Source organism: Triplophysa rosa, linkage group LG2 (genome assembly GCF_024868665.1).
Source record: "Triplophysa rosa linkage group LG2, Trosa_1v2, whole genome shotgun sequence".
Taxonomy (NCBI): domain Eukaryota; kingdom Metazoa; phylum Chordata; class Actinopteri; order Cypriniformes; family Nemacheilidae; genus Triplophysa; species Triplophysa rosa.
Window position 1 is genome coordinate 28,437,147 of NC_079891.1, and position 15,791 is coordinate 28,452,937.

Consider the following 15,791-nt stretch of genomic DNA (forward strand, 5'->3'; position numbering starts at 1 on the left):
AAGAAAAGAAGGAAGCAGAGACGGATAAAAGAGAAGGCTGATGTAAATCAAACAGGAGGGATGTCCAGCTATAAAGTTTTATTGTGGGATAGAGGACGTCAGCGGGGCCTCCGGCTCCAGGGGCCCGACGTCAGGCCGCAGGGGCGAACGAAACGGCGGATGCAATGGAAGCACAAATGGAAGAGGGCGGCTAAGTGAGCATGATGCAACAGGCAGAAGCGAGGCAGACCTAATCACCGAGCCGGCGCGCAGGCAGAGTCGCGGCAGTGGAGTGGGAGAATATCCTTGAGGTTTCGCAGCATGAGTCACAGCAGCGAAGGTAGAATCAAAGACCATCGCAGAGGCTCTGCCGCATGAGTCACGGCAGCAGATGTGGCGCCGAAACTATCGCAGTAGCTCTGCGTTGGGATTCGCAGCAGATGTTTCTTTGTTTAGCAGTTTTCCTCCAGTCGCTAATATGCCAGAGCAGCAAGTGTGACATTTTTGGCGGTGTGCGCAGATCAGTGGTGTCAATCAATCTGAAAAGAATTCAACCAAATTTTTTTATCAAAGAGAATTTATTTTGACAAAAGCAATCATCATTTCTCCCGGGAGGTCCTGTATGTGTAAGACGTTTGTTGTGTGCGCATGTGTGTTTGTGTGTGTTTTATGGTGTGTGAAAAAGACCAGCTGGTAAGGGTAAACAAAGATGAAAGCTCAGTTAAAACCAGCGGTGCGCCCTTGAAAAGTGTCCCCGTTGAGTCTGACTGAGAAGAAGAGATAATGCAAAATAATGTATATTACTTTGTTTGCAATATTTTATTGACGTTTTCTACTCCTGATAATAGAGGTGGGAAACACGACTGAAAATTACGGCTCTCAAAGGAGGTCAGACCAAAATGTTGGTTGGTCAGAAATGACCATTTATATTAGAAATTTTACATATTCTATTTAATTCTGATTTATTTCTGAAGCGTTTTACACAATAGTGCATTGTATCAAAGCAGCTTTGCAGTAAATAGAAGGAAGTACTCGCCAAAATAAAAATATAGGACATATGGTATTATTACAGAATACAAGTACATTTGCTCTACCAACTGCAAAAAAAGGTCAAAATATTTAAAAATAGGAAATATAAAAAATGTGGAAAAATATCACATTTTTTATGTAGGACAGAAATTGGAACGTATTAATGTTGCTATTAAGAAAAAAATTATATGAAAAATCACATTAGAAATGTTTGGGTAGGTTTTTGTAACCATTCCGGCCATCACAAATTTCATTACCATTAACCTTCGGATATGAGAAACATTTTTGGTAATGTCTGTTAACATTTTGCGAGACCATTTAAGATACGTGGCCGGATCCCTAAAATCATTTAAAATCGGAAAATCATTTTTTATAGACATGGTTGTTTTATTTGCACACTGATGTCAACAACAAATAAAATTGCATTTTATATACAAGACATATATTTATTGTACGAACAGAACTAAAGCTCTGTCTTCAGAATCCAATAGTGGCTTCTGGTGTTAAAATAACAAACAAATAGTCAAAAAATATATGTCTAAAGTCAACTAACATATTGCTTCAAATATATGGCTGAGTGTTGGGAATAAGCCATAGGTAAGAGTTTTAAATGGAAGAATAATTGCAAACACACGATCCATCCTGTTGCACGTAAAGTGAGGCGAGGGATGTTTGTCAGAATTCGCCTTGGATCTATCGAGCAGGTGTCATAATAAGGTCTCCTCTCTGACAGATGAAGATTTGAGGATGTATTGGCGGCAGTGGAGGGTGTCATGTATCCGAGGAGACGGCTGTGGGCAAGATGGAACTGTACATTTCCATAAGTGAAACAGATTGATTTTCCTAAAGTAATTTTGTAGTAAGAAGGATATTTAATAACGGTTTTATGGCTATAAGGTTTCCACCCTCTCTCTCCCTCTCTCTCTCTAACACACACACATGCAAACTTCATAATTTTTTTGATAAGTTGATCCGGTTTTTATCTCTGTATGAGAAAGAGCAATGCATACTAAGAAAGATAGAGAAAAGAGAGAGAGAGAGAGCGAGCGAGAGAGAGAGAGAGAGGCAGAAAAAGGTAGAAATCACATTTAGTTAGTATTCATCTTCAGTGCGATCAGTGTCACACACTTACGTGTATGGATGTGTGTGTTTGCATGCATGCCTCTTTCAGTCAAAGGTTTCTGCACTGGATTATGAGGGCCAAGCTCTGTTGCCATGGAGACCAGCCAGGTTAATGGTCCTTTGCTGTGTGCGTTCATGAGTGAGCGTGTGTGTGTGTGTTTGATCTCATGCGTTAGTGTTTATATGCGTATGCTGTGTGTGTGTTTTGCAGCAGTTTTAGTGTTGCTGTGTATGCGATACAGTTTCTTGAGAGGTTTTAAGAAATGGGTGAGACACACACACACATGCAATCTTACATCAATACTGTAATATCTCCTAAAATCTCCATATATTCAAAATGTTATTTATGCGAAGTGCTTTATGTATGCCTACGATATGTTTTTGTGATGTACTGTATATAATGTGAGGTACAGAAGGCTGTCCTATATTTAATATAACATGATTTAGAGTGAATAGACCACCTTTCATAAAGGTTATCAAAAATTTATTTTTTTAAAGTGAAATAATAAAATTCTATCCTTTTATTAGGTGAAATAGTAGTTGACAAATAAACTGGCCAAAGTTTAACTTTCACATTAAGGGCCCTATCGTACACCCGGTGCAATGCGGCGCAAGGTGCAGCGCAAGTGTTTTTGCTAGTTTCAGCCTTCAGTTCTCATTTTCCCGTCCTGCGTCGCGTTGTTTAAATAGCAAATGCACTTGCGCTCATTTGTGTGCCCATGGGCGTGCTGGTCTAAAAAAAGAGATATTTTCAGGCGCATTGTTGGCGCATTGCTATTTTGAAGTACTGAAAATAGAGTCAAACCTGGTCTAAAGTCAGAAGTCAATGGCGCACGCAATATTATTATTATTTTTTAAAGAGCGCATTAGTAGAAAATGCGCCTCTTTGCGGGTCCACAACGCGCTTTCACTTTATACTTATTACACAGAGGGAAGCGCAGCAGCACACAAACATGCCAAATATAAAAATGGATTACAATGTAAAAGATTATTATTGTGTACATAAAGATAAAAATAACGGGGACAACCCATTTAGACCATGCACCCGGGAGCGCCGACCATTTTCCCGTCATTAAATTAGCAAAAGTGGATTCAGACACGCCCTGAGTGCACTTGCACCCTGCGCTTTAGATCATGCGCTTAGATCGTGAAAATAGGGCCCTATGTGCTATAACATTGTTTATCTCAGGGCTTTAAAGGTGCTTTGTGTATTTCTTTTGGAGGATCTATTGACTTAAATGCTATCTAATACATAACTTCACGAGTTCCCCTCGCAGATAATAAGTACGGATGATAAGGGATGGATAGTATGCATTATTGGCGTGCTGTCCCGGGGAGAGGGCTCCGAGCTTGGTAGTTCCTCTGAACTCAGAGCGCCCGCCCCTTGTCTGGAGAGAGGGCCCCGGGCCCGGTATGTGCCCGGACTCGGGTCCCCCCATTATACTGCAGTAAAAACGGGCTTATGGTGAGGTGTTGGGGTGGAGGAGGGATGCTGCGAAAATGTAGAGAGAATGAGGGTAAGGCGTCTTGTCTATTTGTTGGGGTTTTTTTTCCCCGTGCTACAAGGATGATTGGTGAGATTGGTTATAGGAAACCAGCCGGGTTAGTTATCTGATTTGTGAGATTGGTCATGGAAAGCCAGCCGGGTTAATTATCTGATTGGTGAGATTGATCATAGCAAGCCAGCCGGGTTAGTTATCTGCACGTGCTCCTCCCGAACTTGTTAATAAAACATCATTATGTGCTCAGAGGTGTATAAAGACCTTACATAATGAAGCGTTATGTTTTTATTGCCTTACACCGTGTCTACACCGGATGCGGCGCAGCTCTACAGAGCACGTTTCGTAAATACGTTATCTCCTTCGGCAAAATAGCGAAAACGTGGTGACATCTCAGTTCTGTGTCAGCCACTGTAGTACTGTGAAAGCGGGGGGAGCCGTTGGTTGGAATTCGCAACATCACCGCTAGATGCCGCTACATTTCGTACACTGGACCTTTAAGTGTTTACAGTTGTAGTATGTGTATTATTTTTGTAGTCTTTTTTTCAAATGTGTCATTCCAAACACGCATTCTTTTGTAATACACTTAACATTTGATCAAATCGCTGTTAAAACGAGGACTTTTCTTCATTTGTAACCAGGGCATGTTTTTTTTAACTGTATAGTAGCATTAAAATAAGCAATCATGTTTTGATGTGATATAATTATATTGATTTAAAGCTAATGATTTTAGTGGTAACACTTTACAATAAGGTGCTATTTGTTAACAATTAGTTAATGCATTAGCTAACATGAGCTAACAATGAACAATACAGCATTTATTAATAATAATTCATGTTAATTTCAGCATTTACTAATACATTATTCAAATCAAACGTTGTCACTGTTGACATTAGTTAATGCACCATGAACTAACATGAATGACTGTATTGACATGAACTAACATTGACAAGGATTAAGGATTAATAATGCTGAAAACGAAATTGTTCATTGTTAGCTAATATTCGCTAATGCACTTACTAATGTTTACTAATAGCACCTTATTGTAAAGTGCTACCATTTTAGTTTTTAGTAAGATAATCTATACAAAGTGTTGTTGATTTATAATATCTACTATATTGTTTATTGGCTATAACATTTCCCCATTGCAATATCTAAAATTTCTATAAGCATATGGATAGATAGACAGGTGTATGCACCTGCGCGCGCTGATCTATCGGAGAGGAAAATGTCTGTGTTTTTTATTCGCCGCTGGATCGATGAGTGATGGTGCTTTGATTACATTACCTTCAGAGGTCTATTCCCATTCAAACCATTGTGCATTTACACTGTCTAAAACATCATACATTCTCATAGATCAGAGACAGCCTAATTTAATCAGCAAACCCAATCTAAATCAATGCTGTTCACTCTCAACTCCGCAGTCAAGTGAAATACAATGTATTTTTAAGTGCATTAGATAATGGAGAAGGGATTTCAGAAGGAGAGCTATTTTTGCAAGGTGAATCTAAATCCAATGCAACGCACGCTAGGTTTTGTTTTGTGTGCGAGCGAGCGTGGGGATTGTATGTCGGCCTTCCCAAAGATCTCCCTCCAAGCTTTTTGTGGCCACAGTCACATCAGCTTTTTTCCATTGTAGCGTTCCATTTGAAAGTGTAAAAATAGTTTTTTAAAGCGTGTTAATTCGTGAGTATTTTATCTAGTTTCCGAGGTGATGAAGAGAGCGAAGGAGTAATGCAATTCCAGAGCTTTAAGAGAGAGCTTTCCTAATTGAATTTGTCCGACTGCTCTGTCCATTCACTGAGATTGAAATTTAAGGCTTTGTGTGCACATGTGGGTTTTTGTGTACGTGTGTGTTCTCCAAATCTCCAAATAGAAAGTGTTCTCAGATTAGGAAGTAATTTTGGCTTTTAGAGAAGATTAGATGAAAGGCATAAAGTGAAGATAGAAAGAGAAGATGAAAGAGAGAGAGGATCGCTTCTTCACTCAAACAGATTCTAATGGAATAATGGAATTAGTAGGGAAGGATCAGGCGCTTTTGTGCATGCGTGTGTGTATGGTGCTTTTTCCAGAATGTTGGGTTTAGCTGTAGGTATGAGCCTGTAAGCTTCCTTTTAAATGAGAGAGAGGAGAAAATGATCGAAAAACAGCGTGCGTGCAAGCGCTGCAAGATCAGATGGAGTTTCTGTGATCTTGCAGTGTCTCAGTGGGGTTCAATCCTGATGCGTTCGGATGCTTTTACAGTCCATTCAGCTAGGTGTAGTTAAAAGCTTTAAGGAATAGTTAGCCGAAAAAATGAAAATTCTGTCATGAATTACTCAACCTCAAGATGTTCCAAATCTGTGTACATTTCTTTGTTCTGTTAAACACAAAGAGCGATGTTTAGATACACTGTAACTTTGCTGTAATTTCGCAGCAGGTTTGCCAGTAACTTACTGTAGATTTAATTTACAATTTTGTTTTAAGCATAAACTTACCTAGTTTATGTATTTTTTTTCATAGACCAAACTAAATATCTGAGGTCACTTTTCTTGTTATGTAAATGTATCGTAATTTAAGAAGTTTTCATTATTTTTACTAGAAAACAAGAGAAAAATGCTTAGGAAGAATGCCATTTTTTGCAGTGTTGCTGTGCTAATGCCTGTCTCTTCTTGCTCATTTTGAATCTCAAAAGTCAAAGTGTTTTAATTTTGATTTAAGTAATTGAAAACAGTACTAATAGGGAAGTAGTATTAAGTAGCAATTGAAGCTACAGTAAGTTACTGCCAAACCTGCTGCAAAACTACAGCAAAGTTGTGCAGTGTATATACATAATATGATGTATAATGCATTATTATAAAATGGTCAGTTCTGGTCCTTGATTCTGATTGGCTGAGCGGAGTTCTAAGCCGTTATAAAATACCTCATTATAAAACGGTCAGTTCTGGTCCTTGATTCTGATTGGCTGAGCGGAGTTCTAAGCCGTTATAAAATACCTCAATATATAACGGCTGACCGCACCACATAGCCTAAATATCATTTTATTTACTTTATTTTATGAAACCTTGCTAAGCATATGGAATAACCGTTTTATAAAAGCAATAAGCCCCGCGAAGCAGTGGGTTACAGTGCATTTTATAACAGCTACGTTATTGCTTTATTATGGTTTTAGTTATATATCCTTTTACCATATAGGTATGTAAACGATGTATTTACACCTCAGGTCTACATCAATGTTGTGTTACTCTTACTTTTATGGGTATTCAACCCTGTTATGAATACTTGGGACCTGGCTGAATATAAAACAATTGTGTGATTTAGTGTTTTTCTATCAGTAAACATTATTGTAGGGCTGTCACGATAAACCGACGATAAATATCACGTGATTTATGCACAGCTTTTGAGTGAAGTACGGGAAAATGCTGCTGCATCCGAAAGCCAGAGGGCGCTCTCTTGCGGAAACTCCAAATACGCACTGCAGAAGAAGACCATAACGCGTTCTAGAATGTAGGAAATGCCTATGGACATCTTTTTATCACTGTTACTCAAGCCTCATCAGGTATTTTAATGATAATAAAGTATATTTATAATGATCATGTTTAACGGGTGTTGCTTTTTCAAATGCACATTATAAGCGACTCAAACTCGCACTGCTTTTAGATCGAGCAGCATTTCCTACTGATCCCAGAGCCGTGCTTCACGGACAAGCTACGCATGAAAAAATATCGACACATTGCATATTGCAGCCAGCTCGATTACAATAGGATTTAGTGGTATCGCGATAAATTATCGTGCAGCCGAATAAAAGAAGAGTGTTTGTTTGTGCCTTTTCTTTCATCACTTTCGTAACAGGGTTGACAGAGATTACTTGTTTTTGTGTTGTAGAAAGCAATTCAAAGGAGGTGAATCATTCAGCAACAGGGATGTACTACCACTCTAGGGAAAAGTTTGATCTTTTTTGTTATAGGTTATTTATCATATATATAGTTTTTCCTCTCTCTGAATGTATGTCTTATTTCAGCTTTAATTTCATGGGTATACCTTTACCAAGTATTATGAATTATAACACATGATAACACATTAAATAAAGTCATGTTTATAGTGCTTTTTTATTTACACGTTGATGATAATACTGGTTATAAAACGGTCAGTTCTGGTCCTTGATTCTGATTGTTTGAGCCGAGTTCTAAGCCATTATAAAATACCCCAATATTTAATAGCCTAAATATCACTTTATTTACGAAACCTTGCTACGCATATGGAATGACCGTTTTATAAAAGCAATAAGCCCCAAGAAGCAGTGGGTTACAGTGCATTTTATAACAGCTAAGGGCATTGTGGCACGACGCGAAGCGGAGTTTATTACATGACAGTTTATTGTAGGGCAAAATATATAGCATAAAGAATTCCTTTCTAATACATTAAACATACAGGCTTAAAGTGACTAACAAAGCACTATGTGCTCTGACAAGAAAATAAAAGGTTGCAAGAGAAACCCAGTAAAAAGTATGGTATAAAGGATTCTTTTCTCTTCCAGGAAATGGACACTTTGAAGATGATCATTAAACATTATAATTAAAATCTTTTTTCTTCTCTCTTCCTTTCTTATATCTCTCGTTTAAGATCTCCCTGCCAGCCCCGTGACCCAGTTCACCTTCCGACCCCTGCCGCCGCCTCCTCCACCGCCCCACGCGTGCACCTGTGCCCGGCCTGCACCGGCTCCCCTTCCAGAGGTGGTGCAGAGGAGCACGTTGCCCGCCCGATGCCAGCCACTGGACTCCGGAGGTAAAGCTGGTCAGGATGACAACGGACAGGCGCACAATACCTGGGCACTGAACAGCAACATACCACTAGAGACCAGGTAGGACGCAAACACACACACATGGTTTGTTTCACTTTGTTAGGGAGGACATCTTATTGACTTCTATTGTTTTCAAACCAGGGTAATTACATTTTCTACGTCTAAAATTGACTTAAAAAAAAAACTTGTGGAAATTATTAGATTTCAGATGATTTATGAGGCTAGTAGGGACCACCCTAAATGTCAAACTACTATATTTACTATATTTGTGTAAAGTCAAACCTGTACACACACACATTGTTTCTTGATTATTGTGGGGACTTTGGCCTTTAGCCCTTAAAGGGACAGTTCACCCAAAAAAATAAAAATTCTGTCATCAATTACTTATCCTTGAGTTGTTCAAAATCTGTATAAATTTCGTTGTTCTGATGAACACAGAGAAAGATATTTGGAAGAATGCTTGTAACCAAACAGTTCTTGGCAACCATAGTTGGAAAACTACAATGATAGTCAAAAGTTCCCCAGAACTGTTTGCTTTCCTACCTTCTTTAAAATATCTTCTTTTGTGTTCAACAAAACAAAGAAATATATACAGATTTTTTCCCTACTATTCCTACAGAATTTTCATTTTTTGTGTGAACTGTACCTTAAATGTAAATCTCGCATTTTTAGCTCTTCATAAGTGCATTATTTAATATGTCTATTAAGCTGAATGTAAGTGAATTCACTATTCTTGTGGGGACATTTTGTTCTGTTCAAGTAACTTTCAAAAGCAAAACTATTTTAATTTAATAGCTGGATAATAGAACGCTGCATACAAATGACTAGCCATGTGTTTTTGGGAAAAACTAAGAATATGCATGAGTTGGGTGGATGATGATGAAGATGATGATGAAGATTGAGGGATGACCTACTCTTCTGAAAGAGAGAAATGGAAGAGTAAATAAATGATGAAGGATAGACAGGTCTGCTTTGATGGTGGAAATGAAGCTGTCTGATGGAGGCGATTGTCTTATACACACACAAAACCCAAAGATATTGGTAGAATGAAAGCTGTGTGTGTGCATATATCAGCCTGCGTGTTCTAGATTTCCAGCAAGGTGAAATTGGTTGTAGCGGTCAGACTTTTTATTTCCACTTTAAAAAATTTTGCAAAATAAACAAAACAAACAGCCGCATGCCTGCCCAACCGCTGATAGCTGTCACATACATGGAGGGATGTTTATTATTTTATGAAGATTTGCTATATTAGAGAAGTGTTTTTGGTTCGTTGTGATTAAATAAAAGCTACATGACTCTCCACACAACACTTAATAGCTGATTTAAAGTCCTCTGAACTACGCTGAGCACTGCAGGACCTTTAGAAACTCAACACAAGCAGCAGGCAGCAATGGAATGTTTGTGCAGGTGGCTATTAAAGGAATGCTGGGTAATTTAGACCTTATGTATTTTTCCACCAGCTTTAAATCCTGTTTTTCAAACACCAATTTCTGCCATTTAAATAAGAATGAAGTTCCTGAAAGTCGCAAACCGCACGAGTGGAGCGGCGTAAACGCGCTTGCTTACGGTTTTTAAATGCCCACTTATCTCGGCTTGTAAGAGTGCATGTCACCCGTTCAGATGTTGTATCGAGATTTAAAGGTTAAAGAAAAGCAGATTTACCAATTTTGTAGAGTGGTTTGAAAATCCAGCCAACAGCCCCGGGAAAGGCCTCAGGTTAAAGGGTTGATTCTGGCCAGTTTTGAAAACACGCGGGATGACATTGGCATTGTATTGGGAACGTGTCATCGTCATGGTGATGTCTATACTTGCTGACATGTTGCGCTCTCTCAAATGAACTTTCTCAATTAAATCTGGATCGATAGAGCAACATTAATGCACAGAGGAGAATCATCCCCATCAGCATATCATTCTGGACACTCGCCGAATCAGCTGCCATGCACTATATGTACAGTATATTTTAATTTTATATGAAATATATCATTTTAATATATCTTTTTATATGTATATATGTTATTTTCAGTACCATATTTATTGTCTTTTTGTTTTAACGCTTTCAATTGTGTTGTTCAAAAACTTTACTTGTGCGTCTTTCTTACAAATAAATACAACGCATATAACATTATACAGTATACTGTACAGCCTTGGAAAAAATGTAGTTGGTGAGAAAACACAGGAGATTACAGGTTTTAAATCAGATTTTGGCTGTCTCAAAATAAATATTCTAGAGCATATTCTAGCGCACTACTTTCAACATGTCTGAAAATGTGTGTGTGGTTTTTTTTTAAGCAAACAGATGAAAAACTGTTAAATGTGGCATTTCTACAAAACCTACAGAACAGTGTTAAAATTAAACTGATTTATATAATTTGATTACAAAAAATATTTATTTTTGATTATAAAACTTGATCTAATCATCCAACAGCAATGTGAAAGACTGACAACTGTGATAAAACTGAGGTTATCATATAAAAAAATATTTTTAAACTTTTCCTAAACACGTGTACAAATATTACTGTTGTATTGCTTTAAAGTGAATGTGAACTTGCTTTTGCAGTTTTTGAGGTCTGAAAAAATGAAGAGCATCTTTTATGTCATTTTGACCTGTTTCTGCAGTTTTCATTTTTTTGCAAATGAATGCAAATAGAAACAATATTTGTATTTGAAATTTGGGGAAGCTATTGTAAGTAGTTCACAGAATGAAACAAAAATAGATTATTTTACCTAAACACGTACCTATAAATAGTAAATACTGAAATGTTTTTTTTTCTCAAATAGATATAGATTTAATCAAACAATTATTTCTCCTTTAAGAAATATGTATTAGAAATTATTTGTTTTGTCCAATCAAATAGATATAGATCTAAATAAATGATTATTTATCATTACAAAGTTAATAGAAATTATTTGTTTTAAACAAATAATATGGATTTAATAAAACATGATTGCTTTAAGGAACATTAATATTTAATCCTATCCTAAATCTAATAAAAAGACACCAATAATTTTCATTACATCAATATTTGTTAACTTATACATTACTTCCATACATCCACAATTTCAGTGTACTCAAGTATCAGATTTTTAACTTCTAAGAGCTGGCAAACATTGACCTTAGAAAACAACAGCCTTTATTGTCCCTCAAGTATGACGCCAATGTCTTTGGATACAGCTTGTGCATCTCTGATGACGAATATTGCCATGGTTTCCTGCTGAAGAATTTAGAAAGGAGAAAAAAATCAACATTCTCTCACAAACACAACTCGGTGCAGACACGGTGTCACACACACTTTCACAACATACTCACATACACACTCTTAAAACGTTAACGTTAATACTAATCCTGTGGCGTGCACTGAACAAAACCCTTCGTTTCAGAAATAACTTTAACTAGCTGAAGTTGAAATTATAACAGGTAACGTTAACGTTATAACGCGGTAATAAAAGAATGCCATGAACATCAAATTATTACTCTGTTTTACCTCACCTAATGTTGGAAATTGTCCGCCATGACATCTCCCAAACATTTTCATCTCAGTCTAACGTTAGTGACACGTAAGTACAAAACGTCTACATTAACAGACAACGTTAAAACGAATTCATATTCTTAATCAACTGATTTCGTAAGTAGTTTACTTACCTTCAAAAACGTATTCACGAGTGACTGGTGCGTCAATGTTGATCCATGGACCGTTAACTTGAAGAGCGCGGTCTGGTGGTGACTGGACAAGGTTTGTGTTTTCAACGCATGCGCTGGCCTGTGTGTGTTATCTCGAAATTGTACATTCGTCAGAACAAAAATTTCTTAGTTGAACTGTTAATTAAAAATATTTATATTTAACAATGTTTTAAATTAAAAAAATTACTTAAAAAATAAAACTAATAATTTTAAGCTGAACTAAAAGGCAAATTATTAATAGGATGAAGTACTTCTTGAAAACCTTTTTTCAGTGTAGTTTTTTTGTAGAAATGCCACATTTCACAGTTTTCCGTGTGTTTGCTAAAAAAAACGAGATGTGTTGAAAGTTTATGCGCTAGAATATTTATTTCGGGACAGCAAAAATCTGATTGAAAAAACTGTAATCTCCTGTGTGTTCTCAGCTGCTCTTTTCTTTGTCTCCTTCTGTCTGTTTCTCTGTCCCTTCGTTTTGCTCTTTCTCTTTGTTTTGCCGAGTGTTAATTGTTATTTATTTATTCTACAGTAAATAAAGATAGGATTAGTTCTGCATGTCTAAGTGTGAAATTGACTCTCTCCTTTTTTAATGGCTGAGGTACACTGTAATTTTTCTCTAAGTCTCAAGCCTCATTTTACCATTGCATGCTCATTTAAACGCTCCTTTTAAGGCTTTGTTCTGCATCCCTGTAAGACACTGTAAACAAATTTACCAAAACTTGTGTGAATATCTGCGCGATTCCTCATTGACTTGACTCGCCTCTTGTGCTTAACGGAAAGTACACCTTTTTCTTTACGTGCATCCACTTGCTTTGCTCATATAGATGCATTAGTTGGGGAGTGTATGATTTAAATATGATTTTATTAAAAAATATGTACGTTTCATATGCATATACTATATTGAAGCTTTAACTAAAGAAATTATTTAATTAACTTATTAAAGCCTTCTGTAGGGAATAAAGTGATGTTGTGGTTTATTAATTGTAAAAATCTACCGTACACAACAATACAAGTCAATGGGAAGTCTCCACTATAATTGAAAAACAAACTTGTGTGGTTTGTGCACGTACAAGTTTAGTTTTCCCTGTCCTCTTCAATCCATATCGATGTCATCACGTTTTTCGCCTCATCAGCATATGAAGATGTAAATGTGTTTAGACTGATCTACCTTTCAATGATTTTGGGGCTTTTTATTGATTGACTCTTTGTGTCTTTAGAAGACTTATGCACACATTTGCCCAGTTATTTTCCATCACCCTGTAAATCCAGATTCGCTGATTTGGCAAAGAGATCAATTATCGTGGAGAATACATGTGTATCTTGGGAATTTGAAGGTCTTGCTTCTGTCGCCTTTGGGCTTTTAACCTAAAAGCTGTAACCGGTCTCCCTGTGGCTATCCGTCTTATCTGTCTGTCTTGTTTATGACATGGCCACAGGGCCGTGTGTCCGCATGTGTGTGTGTCACGTGGATTTAAAGGTGATAAAAGCCAAACTTTGATTTTTAAAGTAACCAAGCGCTTTGAGCTTTCGCATTTGATCATTTAGCAGATGCTTTTATTCGAATGAATGAATGAATATATTTGAGCAGCTGTGTGGTAATGTTGAACAATAGCCAAATAGTTAATTACACATTTGTTTAAGTCCCGTTGTTGGTAATGAATAAGTCTTGGCGATAGTTAACACAATAATTAAAATAACAAAGGTTGCAGCGATAACAGCAAATGATGGTAGATTAGAAAATAAAGCAATGCCGTTATGAAACGTTAAGACTTAAAGGGATAGTTCACCCAAAAATGGAAATTCTGTGATCATTTACTCGCCCTATTGTCATTTTAAACCTTTCTTTCTTCTGAAGAACACAAAAGAAGATGTTTCGAAGATTGTTGTTTACAGGCCCCATTCACTTGCATTGGTTTCGTGTCCATACAATAGAAGTGAACGGGTACCGCTGTTGTTCGGTTACCAACATTCTTCAAAATATCTTCTTTTGTGTTCTGCAGAACAAAGAAAGTCGTAGAAGTTTGAATTGACAAGAGGATGATTTTTGGGTGAACTATCCCTTTAAACCTCCTTAAAATAGTGGAGGTGACTTCCACAATCCACTGCAAACTTGCACTCAGGTCTGGATCCATTTTAAAATGAAATCGCCACTTTTCAAGTTCCAATCAATTTCTTGTCGACGGTTTTTGTTAAATATCCTGTTTCACCCAAATGAGTTAATCTGACTTGAGCGCAAGACAACAACAGCTGAGTGTATGTGCGAGTAAATTGTTTTTAAGTAGGCACCTTTTAATTACTCAAGAATGGACTCCTCGGTGTAATTAATATCATAATTAATCTAAGGGATGTTATCTATTAATACTGGCTCATTAATCTCTGGTGCTAAATATCTGTAATTAAACGCACGTGAGAGCAAATGACTCCAATTAGGAACCGAAGCAAATAAGAGTGATCACACAGTCAGATTACACCTCTGTCTTTTTCTCACACCTTCTGTGTTTGAATGAATTTAATAAGCAAGTTGTCAAAAAAAATGTTGCTTACTGTTTACAGGCACTTCCTGTTCAAACACGGCTCGGGCTCGTCTGCCATTTTCAACGCAGCCAGTCAAAACTACCCTCTGACATCCAGCACGGTGTATTCCCCGCCTCCGCGGCCTCTACCCAGAACCACCCTCTCCAGACCGCTCTTCTCCTTCAGCAAACCGTACCGATGCTGTAACTGGAAATGTACGGCTCTGAGTGCCAGCGCAATTACGCTGACTCTCGCCCTGCTGCTTACCTACATCATCGGTGAGTGTCTTATCTCCATGTGTCTCTCTCTCTCTCTCCGTCTGTGTGCGCTGTCATGCTGGTTGGGGTCATATGGAATTAGCAGAACTCACACTGTGAAAAACTCTATTAGAGGGATGAATATTTATGAACGAGGGATGAGGGAGAACGAGAGATGAAAGAGTAAATATCCCACAAGGCCGTTCAGAGGTTAATGGTGTTAAAGTTTTGTTTAGCCAAGTCGCCGTGCGTGTGTGCGAGAGAGACGTGCTTATGCCACTCGGCGTAACGACTTCATTTTCGAAGGCTTTCTCCGTCTTACGGGCATTTCTCCTGAAAATCCCGCTAAAAAATGATGTGTTTTACAGAAAAACATTAGGGTAAAAGGTTTCATCCATTAACGCTTGAAAGGCTGCAGTTAATAAAGTTTCTGGTCAGAAGTTCACGCGGCAGGCTCTTAAACACTAATCATGCGTCTGCGAGTGTTTTTTCTCATTAATGAAACGAGGACCTGCTCAATTCCCATACTCGTTCTAATGATTTTTCACAATCTGACGTTCACGGTGTTCATTTCTGTTTTACAATGTGTATATCTGTTCTGAACACGTTCAAATTGGAATTACGACTTTTCGCAGAACAACTTGTTACTTTGTGCTACAATAGACTTTATCATGTCCGTGCCACTTGGAGCACCAAAGAGAAATAAAATAGGTTTCTAGAACAATACCAGTTTTTCATTGGTCATCAAAATTTACACATTTTGGGGTATCAGCTTACATTTAAAGGTCCAATTTGTGTGTTTTCGAGGCTCTATTGACAGAAATGCAATATAATATGCATAACTGTGTATTCAGAGGTGTATATAGAAAGACCTTATTACCGTTTTTATTACCTTATAGAATGAGCTATTTCTATCTACATACACCGCGGGTCCCCTC

At 37.5% G+C, this 15,791-nt stretch overlaps 1 protein-coding gene across 2 annotated transcripts in view; it reads left to right on the forward strand.

The window, feature by feature from the left end:
• The window catches only part of tenm1 (teneurin transmembrane protein 1), a 147,319-nt gene that overhangs the window by 58,793 nt on the left and 72,735 nt on the right, over positions 1-15,791 (forward strand). For both annotated transcript variants that reach the window (XM_057352507.1, XM_057352516.1), the window contains exons 4-5: positions 8,232-8,469; positions 14,636-14,874. In XM_057352507.1, the coding sequence (XP_057208490.1) occupies positions 8,232-8,469; positions 14,636-14,874 (477 nt within the window). The remainder of the gene's footprint in view (positions 1-8,231; positions 8,470-14,635; positions 14,875-15,791) is intronic.